Source organism: Diplotaxodon limnothrissa, linkage group LG6 (assembly GCF_057381915.1).
Source record: "Diplotaxodon limnothrissa isolate DT_005_m linkage group LG6, D_limnothrissa_male_GT1.1, whole genome shotgun sequence".
NCBI classification, from domain to species: domain Eukaryota; kingdom Metazoa; phylum Chordata; class Actinopteri; order Cichliformes; family Cichlidae; genus Diplotaxodon; species Diplotaxodon limnothrissa.
This window is the reverse complement of record NC_140601.1, coordinates 20,643,442-20,663,453: the sequence shown is the minus strand read 5'-3', so window position 1 is coordinate 20,663,453 and position 20,012 is coordinate 20,643,442. Positions and strand designations below refer to the sequence as shown.

The following is a 20,012-nucleotide window of genomic DNA, read 5'->3' as shown; positions in this document are numbered from 1 at the left end:
AAGAAAAGGATGCAGAAAGTGGAATTATTTTTAGGATTTTGAGCCATTTGCATTTTAAGAAAAGAACACCTCGTACTCCACAACAAACCCAAATCATCTCTTATAAATCACAAGAACTTTGAGGTCTGGGAATCCCAAAATAAAATACAGAGACCCCCTCCTAAAAATGTTACTCATCCGATCTGATGGCTTGCAGACATTTCTGTAAGCTCTCCAAGACTTTTCTTCAGTGATCACATTTTTCACTTCTTAAGTCTTCATCGACAGGCGGATGACAAATTAAAGGAAAACCCAGAAGCTGTTGGTATAGTTCACTCGTCTTATTAACGTAGTAGTCTTCCAGGGTTGTCCCCGTCCACAGGGCGGTCCATCAGAGGTCACAGGGTGGTTGGATGAGTATGAAAATCATGTCAATAATTTTGCTAATGCCTGTGCAGTCACCTGATCTCAGCTCAGTTATACACTAATGGAAGATTTTGGAGACTTTCTACAACCATCATCCAAATGCCCCTTTTTTTTTAAAGAAAAAAGGACAAAAAAAATAGTGTGCCATCCCTTCAGTAGATTTACAGAGATTTGTAGAACCAACACTAAGATGCAGTGAATCTGTTCTGATAGCTCAAATCTTCCCTAAGACCGATCGCTTTCTTTTTTTCCTTTAATTCGTCACTCATCCGGTTACACATGCTATCCCACTTTTCCTTCCTTCCATGGCTGTTTACTTACAGGGACTCCACAGTGATGATAGCCTCGTTTCTGTTAATGATGACGCTAGAAGGCGAAGAGACATGGCCGCGCTGCTCCGCGCAGTCGTCCGTGCTGGACGACTGTGCGGCGACCTTCTTTTGCTGGGAACAGTCCACGCCGTCCTGCAGCACCTTCTCCCCTTCCTTCACGACATCTTTCCCTCCCTTATCGAAGCGCCCCTTCTTTGGTTCCTCATCCTCTTGTTGCCCTCTTTTCACATGGCAGCGGCACACCTCAATACCCGAGTCACCCGTCAGCCGTCGATGCCGGAAATGGTCCTCCTCATCCTCGTCTTCGTCCTCCTCTTCTTCTTCTTTTTCCCTTTTTTGCTCCTCCTTGCCGCCGCAGTGCACAGAGACAGCCACGTTTGATAAGAGGAGAGCCTGCTTAGGAGCTGAGTGCAGGGGCCTGGTTTTTGGATCATGAGGTGACGTCTCTTCTTTCGCTCTCTGAAGAGCCATGGCTTCGAGTGGGTCCGATGGAACGAGAGGGTGGACTTGACCAGCGGGAATTGAAGATAGCAGCGAGAGGGGAGAGAGCGGAAGGCGAGAGGAGTGTGAAGGACGGGAGTGCAAAGTGAGAGCAAGTGGATGAGATGGAGGCGAGACTCCTTCACTACCGTTAGAGGAACATCTCTGCACCGGAATGACATCTGGAGTGACCGCAGGTATAACATCAGGTGGAACCTGCGAGGGTGGCGATGGCATCAGCGTGAAGGGGACCCCGACCCTTGGCACCACGGCCAAATCTCCTCCTGCTTCACTGGGCGTGGACATGTGGCTGCTGTCATACGTCTCATCCGTCACCTGGACAGAGAAGGAGGTGCTGGATGGGGAGGTGAGGGAGCAAGACTCACAGGAGCAGCTGGTGTAGTTATCAGAGCTCTGTGAGGAGGTCAGACCGCTGGGGCCGGGGCCCAAGTAGGGAGGGCAGGGGTGACGGTGGTGGTGATGATGGGGGTAAGAGGAGCTAGGACCTACTGTGGCACCTCCCTGCAGTGCAAAGATGGAGCTGTAAGGAGGGGGAGGGGTGCTGGGCTGCGCAACAACCTCCTCGTAAGAGGGCAACTTGAAGGAAGCCAGAAAACCTGTGACGAAAGAAACACACTTTTAGGCTTCAGCTCCGGGTACGCAGACTAGTGTTACATGTCAGTTAGCTTTCTCATGGGGTTATGCCTCATTGGTGTGGTGTGGCAAGCTCATTTGTAGTCAAAGCTTACTCCTCCCACATGCCAGGGCGGAGAGGGAGCTTCACGGTGAGATGGGTATGAGTGTGAACCTGCTGGCGTCACGCTCCTTTGGTTTTGTGTTATTTTTAGAATCTGTGAATTTTTCCTTCCCAATTTCTGTCTGAAGGTGTTTCTGCTATTCTAGCATGTGATGTCTATATTTTTCAAGTTTTGGGTTTGAATTCTTTACTATTCTATAGAGTGATCTCTGGCTTTACTTTATTCTTGTTCTCCTGAAGTCTTTTAGTTTTTGTGTTTTAGGTTCTTATCTCTGTTGTAAGTCGTTTTCCTTTGGGTCACAGTGGTCCCTCGTTTATTGCGGGAGTTACGTTCTAAAAATAACCCACGATAGGTGAAATCCACGAAGTAGCTAACTTTATTTTTTACATTATAGATGTTTTAAGGCTGTAAAACCCCTCACTATAGGGTTGTGCGATATGACCAAAATCTCATATCCCGATATAAGAATTTTATCGTCCCGATAACGATATAAATCACAAAAATGTAACATTTTCTGTAAATTCTGTGAATCTCGACTTGCCGGAAGTGTTTCCAGCTGCGCGTCATGTAGCTGGAGTCGAGTGTTTTAACCGATGCATGAAACGATACATTTTTAGACGCAAGTTGTAACGGCCGCTGTTTTCTTTGTGAGTATTTATTACACGACGTGCTGCAGGGAAAAGCCTGTTCTAACTTTTGAGTCTAAGGTTTATTTTTTAGCACCTGATGGCTCTTTTTTACTTGTCATCCGTAAATAATCTGCTCTTTCACGTGATTCAGTTTATTTTGAAAAGTCTCAACAGGATCTTGAGCTTTATTGTGAAAACTGTAAAAAAATAAATAAAATAAAAAAAGCATGCAAAATTGCACACAAAAAAATCTGTGAAACAGCAAGGCCGCGAAAGGTGAACCGTGTTATAGCACCACTGTATTTCTATTTTCCTTCCATAGTTAGTCACATCAAGACTCAAGAAACAACTTTTTTCCTATTACTTTCAGCAGTGCTTGTTCTCCAGCCGTCTTTCACTTCCCTAATTAACTCACAGTTTATAAATAGTTCAGTCTTCCTTATTGTCTGCTGTACCTCATGTTTCCCTTGAAAGTTTTCTAGCTCCTGTGTTTCATTTCTGTTGCTACATCAGTTATCAAAGTTTTGTATTTTCTAATACATGTCCATCAAAGCCTCCTCAGGCAAGCTGCAATAACATCTTTTAACAGATACTAAAACTCAGGATGTTTGCTCTCCATTTTTATTTTGTTTTAGTTCACAAAATTGGTTAATTCTTTTCCTTCCAAAAGTCTAGTTTTTATTTTTATTGTAGTTAACTAAAACTAGCTGTGCAAAAACATTTTAGTTAAGTATGAAACCTTGTGCTACATCTGGTGTTTGTTTACCACTTCTGGAATAGTTGGACGTATATGACGCAGCATGTGAAAGACCATCCAAAATGATAACCTTTAACTTTGTTTCCTAAAATGTCAAAACTTCTAGATTAACGTAATTTTTAACTGTGTCCATTCTTTGCGTGATCACGGTTTAATAACAATGCAAATAGGTTTCACTAGGTTTACAAGAAGCTGTCAATCGATCACAGTCCACACAGTTTTTCACCACAGGCAAAAGACGGAAAGCATCACTAATGGAGTAAATCTGCGGTAGACTTGAGAGATGTTTGCCGATAATAGAATTTAGATAACAAACATGTCCTCAAATGCATCTTTGCTCTGAGTTCTGTCTGTGCCTTTGGCTGGCTTTTGCACTGCATCACACACTGGTGAGTTGCAAACAGACTGATGTGCACACCAAAAGCTTCTATATGAAGATTTTTACTCGCTGTTACATTACAAGCATGAGCCTCTTTCCTCAATTAAAAACTCCACAAAACAGTTCATTTAACAAAACACGCTTACATTTACTGCTTTATTACTTCCATATGATGCCTGTTAACAGACTTATTTTGAAGTATCTAAATGTAGGCATATTTCTATTTCCTCAGAAAAAGTGGTGCAAGGAAATCATAACGCATGCAAAGTCTGTGGAACTGATTAATTTAGTATTCAAAAGCTACAGCATGTGCGATTTAAAATGAAGCAAACATACTGAGGTCCAGCATTGATGAAGGGTAGTTGCAAGCGCCGTTGTAAGCGATCAGATTGATTTCTCTTTGCCTCTGCTGCTGTTGAATTCTCAGCTTGGCCCGGCGGTGGCGGTAAGCACAGAAACAGCTGAAGAGGATGAGCACCGTCCACAAGAGCCAGAACCCTGTAGAAAACAGGAAATGAGTGGCCATCGAGATAAAGAAAACAAACAAACAAAGGAAACGTAACCTTCAGGTCTGTTAGCTGAATTTCATCTCAGATTTACTCGGCTTTCACACAAGTTTTGCTTTTTTATCAAAGGACTCATTGAGCTTTCAGGCGCATCAGGTAACCAACAGCCCAGCGCACACACTATTCAAATTTTCTGTTTGTGCAAGCGAGCCAATCCTAAAACAGCTGTCTTAAAGACGGGGGAAGGACACATAAAAGCACCGCACCAAGGCACATTTCAATAAGGAGAGATAAGGAAGAACTGAACACGATTTATGGAGGAATGTGACTAGACTCTGACGACCTATCACGGCAGCGGGGAATCCCAGCAGCGATAGGATTTAGGACAGGAACACCCAGGGTGGTTGCGAAGATGAAGACTGAGGGTTGGGAAAGTGGTAGCAATGTAAAGACCAGAAAGCAGCCGAACCCCCAAGACGACAGATGATAGATTACAGATCTTCCTTACTGAACGTAAACATTAAGGATTATTTTAAACTGAACCATGTAAGAACTAGAAACACTCCAAGAGCGCAAACCTCCACCAAGAAAGGAAGATGTGTAACATCAAAGTGAGGTCAGAGGTCAAATATGACATAAAATCTGGATGCAAACTGTAATGTGAGATTTTGAATCCGAACATAACAGTATCATCTCCTACAGGTTGCCAATATTAACAAAATTTAAATTTTTGAAATTTGACCTTTGTTTGAATTTAAAGGAGAGGTCAGCGGTCCAAAGTAACATAATATTTAAAATCTCCATATATCGTTCCCTATATGTCCATATGCTGTCAATAAAAACACTTTAGCCTTCAGATCAATCTACTGAATTTAACCTCCTAAGACCCGAACTCTTTCATGGCATGCATTTTTAAATTCTCTTTGCCATTTGGGCTGATTGGGACCTGATTAATGTAAAAACAAAGAATTACCAGATTTTTTTTTTTTTACCTGATTTTTGTTTCTGAGAGAAATGAGATCCACATATGAGGATATTTGCTTTAAATTTAGATAGAACAGAGGTAGTATAATGTCCTCGTAAGTGGAAATCAGGCCCTTGTAGAGCAAAATTTTGTATTTTGGTCTAGACAACCCAAAATGTGATGACCACATATGTGGACGCCAGGTCCTAGGAGGTTAAAGTAGAGGTCAAATGTGACAATGTGGTATTTCCTATGTTTTTGCAGTACACATCTAATTTGTAAGCATCATAGTTTCTAGGTTAGAATGTTTTTTGTCAGTTTTCGACCATTAAATCATTAAGTTGACATCGAAAGTAGTGCTTTAATGGGTCTATTAAAAGAAACCAGAGATTTCTTCTGGTTCTTCCTGTTAAAAGGGAGTTTTTCCTTTGAACTGTCACCAAGTGCTTGGTCATCTGGGGTTGTCTGAGTGTTTATTATGATTATGATGATTATGATGATTATGATTATTATTATTATTATTATTATGATGATGATTATGATTATAATAATAGGGTCATGTTGTTGTGATTTGGTGTTACATAAATAAAACTGAATTGAATGTAAGCCAAATTTTAATGGATTGTTAACATGACCCCACTCTACACGCCTACGATGTTTTATCAGAATTCATTCGAAGCTTTTTAATGTACCACGTTTACAGACAGGAAGAATGACAGCTACCAAAGGCTATAAAAAACATCACCTCCTTGGCGGAGGCAACAACATTAGTAGATTATGAGACCAGGACTTTAGAGCTGCAGGTAAGCATAATAGGACACCTTGAATGTTTCCCAGCAGGTCTGAGTAATGAACGATAAACAGCCATTAAATCAGAACCCTTTCCTCAGTAGCACAGCAGAGAAGAAGCGGTCAGTTGACTCACACCAGAGTTCATAGTAGTAGGTGCAGCAGCCCGTCTCCCCGCAGCAATGTCCCGTTTCACACAGGTAACCTGGACTGTTGTTCACTCCAGGACAGTACTTTGGATGCCTCGCCATCTAATAGATAAAACACCACATCGCAATGTAACCACAGTGGAAATATTGTAGGAAGGTCTAAACTGGAGCCCAGTGCTAATCGTTGCACCGCCAAGATGTCCAAAATCCAAAATCCACTGTGGAAACTCTGATCAGAAAAAAAAAAAAAAAAAAAGCAGCCTCACTGACAAAATAGTAAAATTACAGTAAATCTATTTAGCTTGCCTGTATAGATAACACATCTGGTATTCCTATGCTCTATCAATTTCTTCCCCCACTCCAATTACAAAGCAACATTTGCTTAATTTGTAGATGATGTCCCCTCTCTCTCTTTCTCTCTTTTTACGTCTATTTTGGTTTTGGTGTTCACAGATGGATCATGAAGTTAACCATTTATTATTTGTGTCTTTCTGTTGTTTGTTAATGAAGCACACAGTAAGTCTAACCAAACTTTAAACTACTGATACACACACACTTTTATGTGTACCTGAAACCCTAGAAATAAAAAATAGTTATCAAAAGCATCATCAGGTGAAAAGTATTATTTTATATTTCATATTAAATCTCTGATACTTTTCTGTTAACAATGAAATAAACAGTTATTGCATCTGTAATCTTACTTTTTATATGAGTGCATATTTAATGGCAGCTGCGGGTAAAAAAGTATTTTAAAAAATGTTTTAAAAAGCCTCCCACCTTATTGATTGTGCTCATTTCGATCTGTTTCACAGGCACCTATAGTGAGAAAGGGAAGAAACTAAAGCAAGTGAAAACCCAAACATTAAAAATGTGCACATCATAAAAAGCCAGCAAATTTCAAAGCTTTTACATTATAACAACCTCAATGAGCTCAGACACTTGAGCAAAGCCATAAACCATACTAATAAAGCACTGAGGAGAGGTTGCTAAATCTGTCATGTGCATAGTTACCACACAAGACCCAAGTGCTAACAAATAATTATGCATTACTATAGCAACCACTGAGGAAAAGGCTCTGAGGCCTTTTTACCCGTGTGGACAATATTTAGTTGTGGTTAAAGGTTGAACTCCCTACCGTAGCTTCTTCGGTTACATCCAGCCCTTGCAGGGACATAGTCATCTAGTAAAAGGCAGAGAGAGAAAACAGTTAAAATGGAGCTTAAAAAAAGTAAAGGGAAAACAAAAGATATGATGTGTTGTTATTACAGTAATTCAAGCATATAAAGTTGGCCACTAAAGACCCATTTTCCAGTATTAAGCCGGTGGCTACTACTGACTTTTCAAGAAGAAAGAAGGGAAGGTCGCTCATACAACCGTTCCCTGTGCGCTCCCCGTTTCAAATACATGCCTGTAACTACCAATTATTTTCATTACTCATTAATCTGTTAGTTAACTGTTAGAGTCATAAAACATCAGAAAAGTACCCCACGTCTATTCTCAAAGCTCAGCTTCACTCATATTTTGATTGAAACAGTGCTGATCACAGTCTGCATACTTTGTGTGTGTACAATGCGCACATATCTGTGCAACTATTCTGAGTAAGAGAATCACCTCTGCTCTCTATTCATGTCAGTGACCTAAACGTTCATGAATAATCCAACTCCACATGCTCCTCTGACAGTGAAGCGTATTTAGCCAAGAGACACTTGTGTTTACTGTTATTTAGTATAATATGTGGCACACAACTCTGCAGTACTGTATAGTATCCACTTGTAACACCTGATGCATCCACAGGGCAATTAACATTGCATCACAAAACATTATGTGACATTAGTGGAAGAGTATCAACCTGACAAGGGCAGACAGGCTCCAAATAAGTACCTGGCATTATAGCAGACACAGGAAAGGATACATAACTCACATTTTTCTCATCAGAAACTGGTGCGGTTGTAGATAGAAATATGTGTATATGATTACAACCGCTTTCCTTGAGATGCTTTTATAGAAAACTGCTTTTCAATTCAATTTTATTTATATTACACCAAATCACAACAGCGGGAAAAACGTTGTTTCAGGAAGAAACCTGAAACAACGTTTCTTCCTGGGGGTGACGGGAGGGATACAGGAGAAAAGACACACTGTGGAAAAGAGCCAGAGATTATTAATAACTAATGATTAATCCAAAGTAAATGTAGAGTGCTGTATAAACAGTGTGAGTGTGAGTAGGTGAAAAAAGATAGGTGGAAAAGAAACAGTTCAGATAGGAATCTTATGGGAAGCCCTCCAGCAGCCTTGGCTCGTTGCAGCATAACTAAAGGAGGATTCAGGGTCACCCGATCCAGCCCTAACTATATACTTTATCAAACTGGGAAGTTTTAAGCCTAATTTTAAAATTAAAGAGGGTGTCCGTCTCCTGAATCCAAACTGGGAGCTAGTTCCACAGAAGAGAAGCCTGAAGGCTGAAGGCTCTGCCTCCCATTATACTTTTAAATATGCTAGGAACTACAAGTAAGCCTGCAGTCAAGAGGGAGCCACTAAAGAGAAACTAATATGCTTCCTTTTTCTAGTCTCTGTCAGTAGATTTGCTGTAGTATTTTGGATAAACCAAAGGCTTTTCAGGGTGGCACGGTGGTTAGCACTGTTGCCGCACAGCAAGAAGGTCCTGAGTTCAACTCCACCATGAGGCCGGGGTCTTTCTGTGTGGAGCTTGCATGCTCTCCCCATGTTTGCGTGGGTTCCCTCCAGGTTCTCTGGCTTCCTCCCACAGTCCAAAGACATGCAGTTTGTGGGGATCGGTTAATTGATTAATCCAAATTGCCCAGCGTGAATGGTTGTCTGTCTCTGTGTGTTAGCCCTGCCACAGACTGGCAACCTGTCCAGGGTGAACCCCACGTCTCACCCTATGACAGCTGGGATAGGCTCCCGCGACCCTGAAAAGGATAAGCGGAAGGGAATGGATGGATGAAGGCTTTTCAGTGAGTTAAGGGCAACCTGATAATAACAATGCATTACAATAGTCCAGCCTAGAAGTATTAAATGCATGATCTAGTGTAGAGCTGGGCGATAGAACGATAACGATATGTATTGCGAAATTAACTTTTCTATCGAGGAAAAGTTAAACTATTGCGACAGGCCTCGTCTCTCTTGTCCTCTTTAAAAAAAAAGAAAAAAAAGAAAAAAAAAGAACAACAGCCAATCCAAATTAAGTAGCGCAGAGCCGAACCAATCACAGCCGCAGCGTCACGTCACGTGACTTGTTACGTACAGCACAAGTGCCAAGCCGCACATGTGTATTTGTTTGAAGCAGCCAGCCGCCGTGCCGCCCGGGTAATGGAGGAAATGAGTGTGCCGACTAGAGAAAAATCAACCGAGAGCGTGACCGAAGGTTACCGAAGAGAAAACAGATGATGGTTCCAATGCCGGAGAGATTGTCGAACAGAAGGGCCATAGAAGTTCCGTAGTGTGAAGGTATTTCGACTATTTCAAGTCTGACAAAAAACAGAGTAGCGCGCACTGTAAATGTGCCGAAAGCAAGTCTGGAAATACAATAAAGCGGTGCATGCTCAATCTCTGACTGGAAGCGCTAATTCGTCATTCGGCTTTTGTCAGACTAAAGTAACTGTTAAAACTGTTTGAAAAGCTAAGCTATACAACAAGGAGAGATTGAGAATTTCCCTTTAGTTCTCAGTTTATTTGATATTGACAAAAGTTAGTTTTGTCTGTTCTTCTGTAAAACAAACTAAGATTTATTTTTAGAATTAATATTTTGTTTCTAAGTGGAATTGACAATTTAGTCTGTTTCGTTTGTTCTATTTTGAAACTTAAACGCTTTAGCGGCTGCCTTTTGTGTAGTTTGCAATATTTGCCTTTATTTATCTGAAAAAGTCTCATGTTCCTTAAGTACATCTACCCTGTTGAACTTATTATGGGATGGGAAATAAATATTTAAATCAAAACAAGCTGCTGATTATTTCACATTTTACTTGTGAGCAACGTCACATTTAAATCTTACAAATATAGTTATTTGGCTTATATCGTGATAGATATCGTTATCGCCTGAAATGAAAAAAACATATCGTGATATGAAAAAAATCTTATATCGCCCAGCTCTAATCTAGTGTTTCAGTGTCACTCTGAGACAGGATGTTTCTCATTTTAGAGATGTTGTGGAAATGCAAGAAAGCAGTCCTACATATTTGTTTAAGATGCGTTTTGAAAGGCATATCCTGGTGAAAAAATAAATGAATAAACCCCAAGAGTCCTTAGTGTTCCTGGAGGCCATCCAGAGTAAGCATCTGGTTAGACACCATGTTTCTAAGATTTCTAGTACCAAGTACAATGACTGACTTTAGAAGCAGGAAATTAGGGCCTCATTGTCTTTGATACAGTATTTGGCATTTGTCATCTAGCTTCATGGATAGATAAAGCTGGATGTCATCTGCATAACAGTGAAAGTATATGCTATGCCCTCGAATGATACTGCCTAAAGGAAGCATGCATAATGTAAACAGAATTGGACCTTGCACAGAACCAAGTGGAACTCCATAATTAACCTTAGTGTGTGAAGATGACTCCCCATTTCCATGAACAAATCAAAGTCTATTAGATAGATACAAAATGTTAAAATTTCCATAAAAACAATTCCTGGATTCTAATCTTGATGTACCAACCAGGCAAAATCTTTCCCTCCAAATATCAATATCAATTCCATTTTTGATTTCAGTTTTAGCTATCCAGCACCAGTTTACAGTAACAGTTGTCTCAGGGTGCTGTATATTATAAATTAAAGCCCCTATATTGTTAGTAAGAGAACCCTAATCCTCACACAATCCATTGTAAGCAAGCATTTGGTGACAGTGGGAAAGAAGAACTGCTGTTTTAACAGGATGAAATCTCCAGCAGAAGCAGCCTCAATGAGGGGCAGCCATCTACCACATGGATATAAGAGGAAGTACTAAGGAAAATGAAGGGAAGTATAGGGGAACCACAAATGATAAACAAGGCAATAAACAAAGAGGCAGCAGATAATAGTTTCTGACATGCAGTAGTTGGATATGTTGTTTGTCCCTTCTCTTTCAGCTCTCTTTTATAATTTAGGCTTACGCCTTTGGAGGTTAACTAGAAGATTGGATGTGGTAATGAGATGACCCTCAACAAACTGGGAGCTGAAGGCTCTGCCTCCCATTCTGCTTTTAGAAACTCAAGGAATCAAAAGTAAGCCTACAGCTTGAGAACAAAGTACTCTCTTAGGATATTATGACACTATGGCGTTTAAAGATATAATAAGGCCTAACAGGATTTTGTTTTTTAAAAAGAAAGATTTTAAAATGAATTCTGGACAAATACAGTAGAGATTCTTCTGTAAACTGATAAATATTGGGTTATGTTACCTACCGTTGCAAATACCAGTGTCAAATGTAACAACCTCTGGGGACTTGGCCTATACTGATGGAAAACATAAAGAGTCAAGACAGGAAATGTTCTGTCATAAATACCATCAGGTTGAGTTCCTATGTGCTTCCTGAGAGGTAAGCCCACCACACGGCACAGGATATGCATACAAGTGTGATGAGAAGTCATTCAGGCTTCCTCAGATACCGCAGACTAACCACAAATGATTTCCACCCAAGGGTCCTGACAAGTCTCCATAACTTTGCTTACAAAACCCCCCAAAAGAATAGTAAAAAACAAACAAATAAACAAAAAAAAAACAAAAATTATGTGCAAATGGCATCATTTTACTTTCAAAGCTTTTCTTAGCAAAGTCAACCAGTTCCCCAATGTTTAAAATGTAAACAGACCAAGTTCCTCGAGCAGGAAGAACACTGAGGAGGCTCAAGTGTTATACACAAATATTTACTGCAACAAGGCCAACCAAGGAGGACAGAGTGCAACAAAACAGGTCAACATGTGAAACCACCGTCCAATACGACAACAGGACACATTTATACAAACACAACTCATTCATGTGTACTGCACAGTTTTTCCCTCTCTGAAATAGTGCAGGTAAAGTGCTGTGAAAAGTATTTGCACCTTTCCTGATTTATTTTTTCCCTCCATATTTATTACACTTACATGTTTCAGATGTTTTTAAATCATGATTTGTCCAAACCTACCTGGCACTATGTGAAAAAGTAATTGCCCCCCCTTGTTAAATCATGAATGAACCACATTGACCATATGAGTTCAGTTTTACTTGCCACACTCTGGCCTGATTAATGGTGGACCTGTTGAATCAAGAAATCACTTAAACAGAGCCTGGAAAGGGTACAAAGCCAGTTATAAAGCTTTTGGAGTCCACAGAGTCACAGTGAGACCTATTATTCACAAATACAGAAAAACGATTATTTGTCTGCAGACAGACGCTGAGTCGCTACACTCCTGCATGTATGCTCAGTAGGCACCACTGAGTGTCTCTGGTAAATGACCTCTGAGAGACCCCTCCTCAGACTGACCTCTTGTGACCCTGCCTAAGGAAATAATTATCAGCAACTGGAAGCCCAAAATAACCATTGTGTAAAACACTCTAGTATTCAGACCTTTCTCTAGCACATTCCACTTCAGAGCCTTAAAATGCTCCACACTTTATATTTTCTCATGACCAAGCTGAATTTTAGTTAAAAAGTCAATGCAACAGCATCAGCAAAGCTTCTTTATTTTACCCTCAAAAAGTCATATTCATTCACTTTCATTTCCCTTAGTTATCCATGCCTCAGCAGTTTGAGAGTCACTGCAATGCTACAGTAAATAATTACTCACAATGTCAACCATCACAAATACAAACAACCTAAATGGAGCCCTATTTATCAACCGAACAGAGACACCCAATTAATCTGCCTGTGAAATAAACCACACAGAGTAACAACAGCAATCAACAATTAATCAGAAGACTAGCAAACAAAACAACGTTACGACCTGCCTGTGAGAAACTCAGCGGCTGGTAGAGAGGGGGAAACTTATCCATATCATGGAACCGCAATGTGTGGGAGAAGCAACAATGACATTTAAAATCATATCCAGCCAGAGGTCAAAGACACACTTTTATGTTTCCATGGAGTTGCAAGACACTCAACTCAAGACACTCACACACTCAACGGCATAGCAGGTACGGTACTTTCCCTCGTTTCCCTAAGGGTCACTGCAACGGATGGATTTTTAAAATCTTAACAACATCAACAGTTTGCATATTACGATGAGTAATTGACTATAAATAAATAAAAGCAGCTCTTGTGAGTCTTTTTATTAAAGTAAGATCAAGCTATGTAAAAGCTTAATTGTAAAAAAAAAAAAAGTTGGGATGTTGAGTAAAACTTAAATAAAAATAGAATCAATGATTGCAAATCTCATAAAATTGTACTGCAGGCAGGCCAGTTCAGCATCTGAACTCTTTGATTTGGAAGCCATGCTATGTCATAGATGCAGTTTAGCGTTGTCTTGTTGAAATATGGAAGGCCTTCTCTGAAAAAGGCATCTTCTGGATGGGAGCACATGTTGCTCCACCATTAATGCTAAACTCTTTCAGCACTGAGCGAGTCTTTCCAGATGTGAAAACTGCCACGTCGACAGGTGCATGCCATCAGCGATGCTGACCTTTGAACTGAGCACTGATAACAAGCTGGATGCTCCTTTTCATCTTTAGTACGGAAGACGTGGTGTCCTTGTTTTCCAAAAACAAGTCTAAAACGTTAATTTCTCTGACCACAGAAAAGCTTTTTTTAAAATACACCACAGTCAAAGAGCTTTGGTCCAGAGAAAGATGGACTTTCTGGATAATGTTCCCGTCTGGCTTTGTTTTTGCTTGATAGAGTTTTAACGTGCCTTTGTGCATGGCATGGTGAATTGTGTTCACCATGATTTCTGGAAGTGTTCATGAGCCCCTGCTGTGATTTCCATGACAGAATCATTCCTGTTTTTAAATGCAGATCCACTTGAGGGCTGGAAGATCGTGAGCTTTTTGGCCTTGTTCAATGCACACAGAGATTTCTCCAGATTTTCACAGTCTTGATGATATTATGGATTGTATATGATGAGATATTCAAAGTCTTTCCAATTTTACATTGAAGAACATTATTCTGAAATAGTTCTGCAACTTGTAGACAGCTTTCTGCATTACTGGTGAACCTCTCCCTGCCTCCCTAAGATGCTCTTTTTATACCCTATGATATTACTGATCTGTTTCCATTTAACCAAATTATTTGGAAAATTTTCTTCCAGCTTTCTTTTTTAGCACCACATACTTTTCCAGCTTTTTGCTACCCACATTTCCGCTTTGAAATGTGCTGCTGTCTTAAATTCTTAAATTCAATTCAGCTAAATTTTTTCATGATAAAGTAAAATGTCTCAGTTTAAACATCTGATGTGTTTTATATGTTCGACTGCAAATAAAATATAGGATTATAAGATCTGCATTTTACACAGTCTCCCAATTCATTTAGAACTGGAGTTGTATTCACTGAATACTTTCAGACAACACACTCAAAGCAGAGAACAACACAGTCATTGAACAAACCACTTCCCCAGTTCAGTAGAATAATGTTCTTCTTCTTAACAGCCAAGAATCACAAGGTGTCTTGCATTAAAAAGCTCTTGTTTGTCCATTTGCAGGTTTTTAAGCCACATTGCTAAACAAGGAATTTTTACTTGTCCACAAGTCTTGAAAACTACAATCTAAAACTGAAATACGGCAAATCATAACCAAAAATTCATTAATTTAGTGTCTAAGTTTAAATTAATATAAACCAAGAATCTTTGCTTTTTCTTAAAGGATTTGCACACCAATCCTGTTATGTCTAAGATATTCGTTGTACACGACCACGTCTACAAGTCAAACTTACAGATATTTTGCATTGGCCACAGACTTACAGACAGCCTTCCCAATGTTAAAAATAATTAAATATAAAATAAAACAGAGACCTAAGCTGACTGACTGCAGTGGTGCACAAATACACGTGCTGTCTCGTGTATGTCACAGATGTAATGACCAAAAGGTGACGAAATAAAAATAATAATAATATGCCGAGGTCACTGCTGTTTGTCAACAACCCCACAGGCCGAGGGAAGCATGTTGCTCTGCAGAACAGCTGCTGACAGCTGCGTGCGCATCAAATGTAAAGCTGTGCAGTGCATTACCTCCATAGTCTGCAGCCCGTGGCAGAAAGTCAGCGTTTTCTCTGGATCCATGGCTAAACCCTCATCACCACTGTCCCATTCCACAGACAAGACAGCATCCCCATCCGCCATTCCCCCCAAACGGGCTGATGCCCCTCCCCGCCTCCGCTGCACGCTCCGGTGTACTGGGGCCGCTCTCTCGGTGTATTTTACGGCTGGACCTGCGCAAATTCACAACACAGACGGCTCAGTCGGCTCCTGTTGTTTGCTGTAGTAGAAGGAAGATGTTTCACTCGTAGAGACGGACGGAGCCGAGCATGATGTCATGCTTTTTTCCCCCCAGCCACCACAGTACTTACACGGGAGCGCTGTATGCTTTGATTGGCCGGAGCTCCCAGCAACAGCCTCAGAGAGGCTGCTTTCACGGTCCACACGGTGTTGCTCTATTAAACACAAATATAACCACAACGAAATAAATAGTGGCAAAAATATAAGAGCTTTGCCCAGGTATGTTTTTTTGCTGAGGCAAAATAAATGTCTGAATCTACTTAGTTTATATAAATATTAACAAATTAGTATTGAAATTATGAAAATAATGTTCTTAAGAGCTCAACTTTTGTAAAACTTTTGCAGCACACCTACCTGTATCAGATGCGAGTTAAGTTTTCAGTTCTATTTGACATTATTTAATAATATAACTTCCAAATAAACTGCATGCATCGCAACATTTCGGAACGTTTATTTACAACGGAACTGCTTCGATACTGTAATTATTAGCCGCAAAAAGCTGTGACGGCCTCCTAAGGCTAAATTGCTTGTTAAGTCCCAGCCAATCAGAATGCCCCCTGTTGCCACGAGGAGGCTGCTGGCGTGCAGCACGAGCGGAAACGACCGCTGCTGAAGGACAGTGACATTGATTGATAGATCGATTTATTTATTAATTTTAATGTTGTTGTTTTTTCAGGTATGCGCGCGCGCAGGCAACCACGTAAAGTAAGTAAATTTAAAAATTGTTGTGCTTTATGTTGTTGTTCGTTTATGCTGTGTTTGTTACAGGGGCGTAACAAGTCAGTTCTAGGCCCCGAAGCAGATATCTGTGTACAGCTTTAGCCTTGAAGTGGAGCATCATGGAAACTGTACAAGCAATAGATAGAAGAAGAAGAATGAACATGGAAAGCTTGAAATTAGCTGAATACAAAAGGCCAGAACAATTGGAAAAAATTGCAATTTTTCCAGTAAAGTTCAACAATTGAATCAAATATTTTTGAACTTTACTTTCTTTGAAGCGCTGAAAGGATCAATACTGAATTTGTTATATGCTGTCTTTTGAAAATGAATTTCAGATATGGAATTTATGCCTTTTTGTTATTGTAATGTCTTCACTGACAACCAAAGTCAGAGGTCAGGGGATTAGGCGTGTTCACGTTAGCTTAACTACACTTTGGCTCCTCCATCAGTCAGACGTTACGCCTTTGGTTTGTTACATGGTAACTTTGTCCAAGTTGTTACTATTTTCACTGCTTAGGCAGTGTTTCAATTAATTTGTTGTTGCATCCACCCGTTTTTGGTGTCAGTGGTTGTGAGGAAAAGTGACCAAAATTGTTAAATAGAAATCATCTAATTTTTTTTATCGCATTTGTCAGCATTTTTGTTTTGTTTTTCTATTGGTTTGTATGACTTAATGCGTATTCTGTCCTAAAACCCAAATTCCAAATCCTTTCATCAACTGTGCTGCCAGACCCAACGTGGGTAGAAACATAGCCAGCAGTCCACCACAAGAGGGCAGCAGACAACATGCTTTTGCTTTTGGAGGCTTTTTTCCCCCCCCTTCAGGGTTCAATGACCTGTTGTGGAAAACAACACTTAAGCTCAAAGTGAGCAAAACGAGGGTAGTTACAGATGTATACATTTGTAGTTAAGGAAGTCATTTAGTCTTTTTTTGTCTCTTATTCATTGTGACGCACAGCCTCTCCTTATGTTCTCTTCAGTAGGTGTGTTTAAAACCCTTGAAACAAAAGGTTAAAAAAAGACTCTCTAAGCTGCTTTTGTTGCCACACCTATAGTTTTCTCCACGTTTCACACCTGTGGTTGAAATCCCTCACTGTGTAATGCACATTTTAGAGCTTACACACTGGTTTTGATTCATCTTTCTAAGGTAAACCCAGTTAATTAGCATGGATTATAGGTTGCACTCATTATAAGGGTGTGTTATCTACTTTATTTGTAAAGGCACACGTGTTGAGATGGTGTCACAAATGAACTTTAACATTTCTCAGTTTTGGTGAGTATGCAAAGTTTGAAAATGTTTGCAGCTCCACACACACGAGCCAAGACAAATAATTTCTTTCCTTCCTTCTTTTTATACTGTCGCCTCATACCAGCTCAACTGTGGCACTGGACCCAGGTTTACTGTAATTTACAGAGCACTAAAGAGAAGACGATTGGTCAACTTGTTTGTGACAAAAATACACTTCCTCCACTCCATTTTATGCACATGAATGCCCACACGCACACATACACACACGCATAAAAAACAATATGCTTTTGCATACAAGAAACGGTCCAGTTTCTGTTTAGAATTCGCACACTTCATTGTAAACTTTTACATCCCTCGACTGATTTGTGAGTCAAACTGTGCAATATGATTTAGAGGAAACTCAAAATGAAACTAATTTCATATTTTGTGTATTTCCACAGTGAGGTTGGTGTTCTATGTAATAATTACTCTGGCTAATTGCTTTGTAACTTCTCTGTAGCTCATGAAATTTCCAGGTTACATAAATTTCACGCTAACTGTCTGAGACGTGACCATGCAGCACATGTCTTCCTCTTCTTCCTTGCAGTCTCACGTCAGAGTGTTTTCTCTTTAAATTCTGAGAGGGGAAGTAGGTACTGCACAAAGCAACATACATGCATATATGTCAGAATAAGGCTGGCATCCAGATCCAGCAAATAATTTTTCTACAGGCATAATTTAAGAGTTACTTGTTTTCTGTTTTCCAGGAAGCCCAAATCATCACCCTTCCACCGCCATGCTTAATAGATGACATGATATGTTTGTGCTCATATGCTTTGTTTGCTTTTTCACCAAACATGGAGCTGTGCATTATGTCCAAAGGACACTGATCAAGATTTCTAGAAGATGCAACTTTGCAAACCTAAGACATGCTGCCATGTTCTTTTGTAGAGAGAAATGGCTTTCTTCTAGAAACTGTTCAGTCTTTTTCTAATTGTGCTGTCATGAACTTTACAGGCCTCAGCTAGCATGGTAAATGTTAAGAGTCTGAGATATCACATCGGGGGTTTTCTGGAGTTTCTCTGAGCATAGCACGATCAAACCTTTGCTTGGACGTCCACTCCTGAGAATATTTTGGCACCTGAATGGTCCAGACCAGCAGACTGTCAAAACCTTTGCTATTACAAAGGTAGTCACACTTGCTGATTGTAAGTTAATCAAGTGCATTTGACTCTTAATTTCTATGAAAGCAGCATTCCTTTTTAAACGATTCAGATATGAAATATAAAAAAATAAATATAGATTTTCACCCATCTTATATCTGAATCAATTGTAGTTCCACAGACGTGTAAAGCAAATAGGATAATAATACAATAAAAGGACAGCTTATGTCTGTGATTAAGCGCAGATGGAGACTAAACTTGAGTTCATATTGCAGACTTTGACACAGTTATCAATAAAACGATTATATTACTGTGAAGACCGTTTCCTGTAGCTATGCGTGCTGTCATTTTTAAACCTATCAAACGCTAGGTGCTCGTAGGGCTCAGCACCGGTGTCACGGCAGACAACAGACCGGGAAAAGGCACAAGTGGTGTAACTTCCCCTTTCTCTATAAATCTCCAACAGAAAGCCCAAAGGAAGACGTCACCAAAGCTTAATAATTTGCTAATGCCAGGAAATGCAAAGTGGTCTAGCACTGCAAAAACAGCATGCATCTGTCTGCACACACCACACTGTCAATTCACATCCTGTGTCTCGTGGTCATGTGACATTTAAAAATGCCACTGTAAATGACAGCACAGTGCACAGTGGGTCCCTGATGGGCCCCTGAAGGGGAGAGCGAAATTCCATACGCTTAGCATTAGTATCAGCCATATTTCCAAGTAGTGAAGGAGCACTGCATGACAAATGTTAACTTTGTTTGCCTTTTTTTCTTCATGCAATCTCCTTTAATCGTATGCATATGCTTGACTTTTGAGAAAGCTACTAACCCACAGGTGTCCTTGCGATGCTTTACTGGTTTCTAAAGGCCCTGTTGTTTCCCTGAGTTTGACCTGCTATTTTAAAGCATGCAAAAACCACAGGTTCTTAATTCACTCAGACGTCTAATGAGAGCTCTGCAGATTAAAATCATTGATAAAATTCAGCACTGTAACATCAAATTGATTGTCTCTGTTTGAGTCAGCAGCCTCTTTTTTTTGGTGATTTTTAAATGCGCCATGAATATTGTGCGGCATAGTCCTAGATTGATATATTTCAAATCAGCTGATCTGAAGGGGATTTATTGACTTTGAGATATTTTTTATTTGATCTATTGTCTGGTATGGTATATTTTAAAGGACCAGTCAGAGTTTAAAAAATGTAATAAACTTTTAAGTGAATATATTGGAGAAAATAACTAATCCAGTGTTTGCCTGATAGCAGACAGAACTGTCAACCCACTGCGCTCAATTTAAATCTTCATTCGGCTCGGTGGAGAGGTCACTTGCAAAGGTCGAAGCTCAGTCCTGTGCACAA

General features: G+C 40.0%; 1 protein-coding gene across 1 annotated transcript; it reads right to left on the bottom strand.

Annotated features, from left to right (window-relative positions):
* Positions 1-722: 722 nt before the first annotated feature.
* On the bottom strand, positions 723-15,388 carry LOC146630463 (uncharacterized). Its single transcript, XM_085355864.1, has 6 exons — positions 15,278-15,388; positions 7,284-7,328; positions 6,926-6,964; positions 6,136-6,250; positions 4,077-4,238; positions 723-1,834 (listed from the first exon to the last, which is right to left on the bottom strand). Exons 1-6 carry the CDS (start codon positions 15,386-15,388, stop codon positions 723-725), a joined length of 1,584 nt encoding a protein of 527 aa, XP_085211990.1.
* Positions 15,389-20,012: the final 4,624 nt, after the last annotated feature.